This window comes from Chrysoperla carnea, chromosome 2, assembly GCF_905475395.1.
Source record: "Chrysoperla carnea chromosome 2, inChrCarn1.1, whole genome shotgun sequence".
Classification (NCBI taxonomy): Eukaryota; Metazoa; Arthropoda; class Insecta; order Neuroptera; family Chrysopidae; genus Chrysoperla; species Chrysoperla carnea.
Window position 1 is genome coordinate 61593701 of NC_058338.1, and position 7579 is coordinate 61601279.

At 29.5% G+C, this 7579-nt stretch overlaps 1 protein-coding gene across 1 annotated transcript; it reads left to right on the plus strand.

Moving 5' to 3' along the window:
• Positions 1-3443: 3443 nt before the first annotated feature.
• LOC123292826 (cytochrome P450 4C1-like) lies at positions 3444-6746 on the plus strand. The gene is made up of 9 exons (XM_044873540.1): positions 3444-3633; positions 3696-3896; positions 3951-4145; positions 4216-4282; positions 4803-4929; positions 5168-5353; positions 5410-5650; positions 5736-5915; positions 6574-6746. Exons 1-9 carry the CDS (start codon positions 3444-3446, stop codon positions 6744-6746), a joined length of 1560 nt encoding a protein of 519 aa, XP_044729475.1.
• Positions 6747-7579: the final 833 nt, after the last annotated feature.

Consider the following 7579-nt stretch of genomic DNA (forward strand, 5'->3'; position numbering starts at 1 on the left):
TCTCAAAAACTACGCATCTGACTATTTGATTCCTTCACGAGGGCGAGTTGTAAGAACATAAAAGGAGTGGAATAATGATTCAAAAAGGCTCATGGAAAGTTCATATTGCTCTCTACAAAAATATTTCTGGATCCACGATTGGATTAATGTAAAAATGCACTATTTTTTTTGTACTTCTTAATGTTTAAATTTAGAATTTCAATTATACAGGTTGCGTTGAACATATGCTTCCCTGTATATTGGAAAATTGCCCATATTTTCAATTGAGATTTTTTTGTACAATGACTTAATATGCTCTTTAATTGTTCGTACTTTATTACAAAACACCCGGTATATTAAATTTGAAAAAGATGATGGAGCATCGAAGTAGTAAATTTCCAATAATTAATTATTAGTAACTTCAATCTTTGTTTACTAATTCAAAGACAAAGGTATTTCTGTTTTGGTATTTAAGGTAGTTGCTCCGCGATTGCTAAACTTGGGAAATAAGTAATTAAATATGCAATACACGACATGTAAAAACTTTAAACTTACAGAGTGACACAAACGTAGCAAAATATAAGTTTTAACTTTTTTTGCTTGATGGAAATATTACCATTTCTATGAAATTCCTGATATTTACTATAATTGTATATTTAAGAAAGTAAGTCTAAAATAAATCACCACATACTTTCCAATAATTTTTAGTGGAGGAAATTCGGAAAAAATGGTGTGGACAAGACGATTCTAGTAAAGTATTTTGATTGTAATAGAAGCGACTATAGCTGAAAAAGGATTGTAGAGAACTGATCACACACTGAGCATTGTGTGTGTGTGAAGCTTCCATTGGTACAGTATAAGACAAAAATTATACCTCATTTCACTACAAACTCATATACTCTTACCACGCAAATAATCCAATACTTTTAACAATATTCTTGCGGAGTAACATCCTTAATACATTTATCATTAATTAATTCACTAAGCATTTGTAAGTATTATATGAAAATATTATTGACGAAATAAATAAGCAGTTTTACTGGTCATGTAATACCTATATAAATAAAACTGGTAAGAAATTTTTGCGTAGGTAGAAATTATTTTAAAAAAATATTTCTTAAATGTTAAAGATCATTGTATTGTTAACACAGATAATAAATAAGGTGTAAAAAATGATTATGGTAGTTAAATTTTCTTGTTAACAATTAAGAGAGCCTTGATTATATTTATGTGGAGGTGAAATGCATTTGTAATTTGTATGTTAAATCTGGCATTTTGATGGTTTGGGGTTTTTGAATTCTAGAAAAGGTTAAATTCAAAAAATGTTTAAATTTTCATTTGACAGCCTAGCCGGGTTCTATCGTGGATCTACAAACAAAAAGCCACGCAGTTAGACAAAATTTTTTATTAAAAATCCTTTTTAAAAAAACATTATTGCCAAGTGAGCTACTGGAAAGGTTTAAAATGAGAATTTCTGTCTGATCATGTGGTTATTGGTTCATTTAATACACGACAACACCCAGGTAGGAGGTTAAAGAAGAGATGCAACTATCTATAGTTATTAAAAAACTATAAAGAAAACAATCAATTAGAAAATCATATGATCTACCTTATCAGGAATAAATACACAAAACTCTTATTCGAGACGCTAAATATATCAATGGATCAGATTCTTTCAAACAGCAATTATAGTTAACTCTGATTTTTTATATTCAACTTTACTTTATTCCTATAATCATGTATACGTTTTGATTGTTTTTTTAAATTAATAGTTCATCTTTTATATCAATACAATTCTAAAAGTGTTTTATAAGTGTTTTATAGTTTTAGCTAATAACTTACACTTGAATTAGAAACTAATTGAAGTATTATAAATAATATCTCTAGGATATTTCGAAATAAATTTAGATTTTTGCTCCAATTTACAAGATCAATTTCTGTTTTATGTAGAAAACTGAAGCAAAAATCGAAACTTATATCCTATAAATGTTACAATGTCTTTTGTCTTCTTGAATCAAAAATCGATAATCTAGAATCGACTCAATTTATTTCCACCCCGTTTCGAATTACTCATTTTTGGTGACAACATCAATGTAAATAAATTACGGTAGGTATCTTGCAGTATTTTAAAGCCCGTTAGTACAAATAAAAAAATAAGATCTCCGATTTTGACCTTATCTTTCTTGTTATAAAATTGTTAGGAATTGCTCTTCAAATGATATTTAAGGATTTCTAACATTTCCATTTTGAAAATTTAAGAAATGTCATCTATTTTTTGAATGCAACGCCAATCAAGTGACCGCCTCTAATTTGGCCAAAACCAAATTAGCCCTTTTTACTGCGTTTACTGTTACCTCTTCGAATATCTAGAGTGATATAGCGATAATTTTGGCACGAATATTTGCGATGAGCTCGTTAATCATTTGAGACTTCTTGGCGTACACTTAAATTCAGTTTTTCAAATATCCCCAAAAAAATAAGTCATCCTTCAAAATGTGCCGCAACGCACTGACGCCAAAATGCTGAGCTCGGTGACGATATGACACTTATTGGTTCTAGACAACGCATTTTCTGATAAATATTATCAAAGAAAATAAATGAGAACTCTAGGATATTTCAAAATAAATTTCGATTTTTGCCCCAATTTGATAGAACATTTTTTTTGTATTTTATAAATACGTATTTCGACTAAAAAGTAGCCATCATCAGTATGAATTAGCTAATCGTAATTACTCTTATGTTACTCGTTGCTAATTTCGTGGCGGCTTTCTCTGATCACTTAAATCAGTTTATTGGAACACCTTGATCGTTAATGAACGGTATGTTGACGATCTCTCTCACTGTTCCATGGCCAACAAAATTTGGTCACGATATTTTTGTTGATATGCACGCTGAATTAACACAAATAAATAACTATTTTTAATGTACTGCGAAACTATTGCGACACATTGTTTGTTATGGTGTGATTTTTGGTTGAAATTGTACTGCATTTTAACGTTTCAAAAACATGTTTAATCAACAATCAGTTGACACATGTCAAAGTTATTCAATGCTCACATACCGATAAAAAAAAAGGCGCATCCTGTATGAACCTATTTAAGACAATGTGAAATTAATGTTAGAATTTGGAACTACACAATAAGCATACTTAGGCAAGAAGGAATTTTCTTGAGCATATGCTCCCACTGAAGATTAAATATGCAGGTAAGATGAAACGATCGCGAAGGCCGCCATGATCATTTATTTGCCTTTCATTTTGCGAGGTCTAGCAGGAAAAATGTAAAAAATGAAAAATTACACTTAATATTTCTTTTGATCGAATGGCTTTTTATATATACATATTTTACATATTTTAGATTATAAAATAATAATTCATATAAATAGCATTCTTATTTTATTTTATACTTCGATATCTTGAATGATTCGATGATCATTTTATTTTCTAAATGCATGAAACTAACAATATGCTTGTGTCGTTAGATTTTAATTTTATTTCAATGCCTATTATTTTCACGATAAGCGTTGCAGTTTCATTTCTAATATGTGTGTATTTCTCAAATTTCATTCGAATGTGCTACTATGTGTCAAAAATTCGTGGACCGCTTGCTTATCCAGTTATTGGTAATGGTTTGTCGCTCAAAGGTTCTCATGAAGGTAATTAAAATTTGAGCGTAAAAAAATTAATTGGATAATTTTACTTTTATACTCAATTTCAGAATTAACTAATTTTATTTTCAAAACCGCAAATGACTATGCACCAATAACTCGATTATGGATGGGTCCAATACCATTACTGTTTACAGTCGAGCCAAAAATTGTTCAAGAACTTTTAACTAGTTCATCCGCATTAGAAAAAGCTTGGTTTATGAAGTTAATTGTAAAGGCTTTGGTCCGTAAGTCTTTGGTAATATCAGAAGGTAAAATTAAACAATAGAATGAAATGAAAAAAATTACGAAAAAATTTTTTTTAGTACCTCAATGGAAACGGACTCGAACTTTGATGATGAAAGGTTTTACTTTATCGCTTTTGAAGTTATATTTCAAAATATTTGAAGATAAGATTGATATACTCACTGGAATATTGGATAAATTAGAACTTAATAAAGAAAACACTTTTGATATGTATGGAAGTTATTTGTCAAAAGTTGCAGTGGATTCTATTTGTGGTAAATATGCTTTAAAGAATAAAACCAATAGATTGATTCCATTGATAAAATTGTAATATCATTTTTGCAGCAACGAGTATTGGTGTTGATATGAATGTATTACAAACAGAAACTTCTTACTTTGACGCTATGGGCAGGTAAATAAATCATTTATAGTTTTTAAAAGTGAAGAAATTTAAGATTAAGTTCCTTTTGGCATATGGAGACCAAATTCGACAATGGACTTATTTGGAATAATACAAAGAGAAATATATGAAATATAGGTACAAATTACATAATGAAGAAAATTAAATCATAATATTATTTCTCCGGCAGTTTTTTTTCTTAAACGGTACATTTTTAGATCGTGTGTCTTTTTTTTTCATTAGCCACGATAAGCTTAAAAATGGGGGGGGGGGGGTGTCAATCATGGAATTTGATAAAGGAATAAAGAACATCTCTCGTGGATTGGAAAAAACAAACTAGAAAAATAATGTAAAATGATAACGCAAATAATGTAAAATGATAACGCAATATGAAATAACAAGTCGTATCCTTCACCTCCCTACGAAAGAAACACTGTAAAATCCTACTGCAATTGTTCATTTTCATGAAAATTCTTCAAAACCATGGCCTTTTTGTGGGACAAATTTCTTTGATGTTATTATCAAATTTTAGGTCCTTGAATATAATGATGAAAAGAGGATACAATCCATTAAAATATCCCGATGTATTTTACCGACTTACAAAGGATTATAAGAAATTGATGGAATATAGGGACATGATGTGGTCATTTACTCGTAAAGTATGTATTTGAATTATTTTGCTCTGCTACCTGCGTAATTTAACACAAAGGAATCATTGGAAACTTGTTTCGTCGGAAACATCCATCTTAACTGGCATATGTGACAGACAGTTCTACCACTCCGAATAGCGTGAGAACTTAAAAGGCATGTTCTGGAAAAATTGGTTTAATTTCACCAGAAACTACTTCATAGTTTCCCTTTAGAAATGTCCTGCATAAATTGAGTTTTTTGTTTAAGGTGATTTTGGAGAAACGAAATAAAGATAAAGATCCTGTTAATAATAAATTAATTAATTCTGAATGTCTAGAAAACATCGAATATAAAAAATTGTCTCTATTAGATATTATGCTTGAATTCAAAAAGTGCAACCCCGATTTCACCGATGACCAGTTGCAGGATGAAATAAATTTTTTAATTATTGCTGTAAGTTTAACCTTTTTACGGGATTCTTCCGGTTATAATATTTAAAATCTTTCAAGGGCTTCGATGGAATAGCTAAAACTGTATCTATGGCTAGTTTGTTGTTGGCTTTAAATAAAGACATACAGACGAAAGTGTGTGAAGAATTGTTTCAAGTATTAAGGGAAACGAATCGAACTAAAATTAATTTTGAGGATCTTGCAAAATTAAAATTTATGGAACAAGTAATTAAGGAAACATTGAGATTATTTCCCGGAGTGCCACTAATCTTAAGAGAAGTATCAAAAGATATTTTAATTGGTAAGATTAACAACAATGGCTACAATTATTCGGCCAAACTAAGCGCTTAGTTACAATAGCGCAATTTATTTATTTATTTTTTAAGAAAATTATACAATTCCAAAAGGAGCTAATATTGCTATTCCAATATTCAGTCTGCATAGGAATGAAGTCTATTGGGAAAATTCTTTAAAATTTGATCCAGAACGATTTACAGCTGATAATATTCAAAAACAACATCCTTATGCGTTCATACCATTTAGTGCAGGACCTCGGAGTTGTTTAGGTAAGAACAATTACAACAAACAATGTTTCCTTTTTCCATTCCTTTGAAAAAGCTAAATAATTAAACAAAATTTCAATTTTCGATATCTTGAAAATTACTCCAGGTATAAAAAAATTTTAATTTTACTTTTCGTCTTATATTGTCTAGTTATAACATAATTCACCATCAAAATTGAAAATATTTTTTTAAATTTGTGTCTCCACTACCGTGCTGATACATCCTTAATTAATCGAGCACAACCGGTTGTTTTTTGTTTTCAATAATTTATTCAGGTTTTAACTTTAATTTTAACCTCTTTTTAAATTAAATTTTAACCTCTTTTAAAAAATTTTTACCGACTAGTTTTCAAGAAATCTGTGAAAACATACCATTCATCTACCGTTTTCCAATGAGACCAATGTTAAATATGCCTACTTTTGAAGTCATTTATTTATTTAAATAATCGGGCACCCCCTCCCCTTAATATTTTCAGAATTCATTTAGACCAAGTCTAACTTCATATGAAAAAAAATCAAGCCTTTTTAATTTACGATCATTTTATCTTAAAGATATTTTGTCGTACCACTTTTTCATCAATGATCATTTATAGCGTAAGGCAAATAAATATACAAGTGCCAGTAATAAAAAAAATTTGATAATTTCTTTATTTATTGTTTAGGTTATCGATATGCATGGGTTTTTATGAAATTAGCATTAGCCAAATTACTGAGTCGATATGAGTTCCATACCAATATAAAAGATATAAGTGAAATTAGGTTTAAACTTGAAATATCAATGAGTGTTATAGGTGGACATCAAGTACGAATTACACCTCGCCAGAGAAGATTTTGATAAAATGCTTCTTGAATATTTTTAGCTCATTTTTAAATAAATATTAATAATTAATCATATTTTTAAACTCGTTTTCTTTTGAATTTATCTGCATCTTTATCATATCAATGTAAAGAAATCATATAATCCTTAATTTTACTTTCCATTGCCTCCATTCTACCATTGCCTCCAAATCTACTCTCAGTTAAGTTATGCATTATTCTAAACCTATGCCCAAACTTGTAGACGAGCACCAAACAATAAAAAAAAAGTACCAAATCGTATGCAACATCGCCAAGTAAATAACATTCCTTCGATATTTACCTAATTTCTCTGATAGCAACATAACAGACGTCGGTACTTGGTCAGTAATGGTAAAATAGAGAAATCTATTGTTTTGGTTGTTAAATTTTCTATTTTTGATCCATAGTTGAGAACTTGTCGCTATTTTGCCACTCATTACTTAGGGAAAACAAAGCTCTTATAATAAAAGTCTTATAAGCCATTTGTCGAAGGAAATGGAGCTATTGCTTTTGTACTAAAGGTGGAATTTTCGAAAAATTTCTTCAAATGTTCATCGATCCTACCTACTTGCTGTCAAAAATGCCTATTTGAATTAAATTTGGTATCAAGAAGAGTTTTGGTGTTTGAAAGGTCAAGTTCGTTTATGAGAAAAATCGAACGATAAACAAGGGGTAAAAGGGACCGCAAAGTACAAAATTTAGAATTTTTTCAAAATAAAAAATATTTTTGTATTTTTTAATCAGTTTTAAGCAAAAAAGTAATTTATGTTTTCAATCCCTGACGGATTTCGCTCAGCTACCGCAGCTCCTGTGCTACGAATTTTTTTTGTA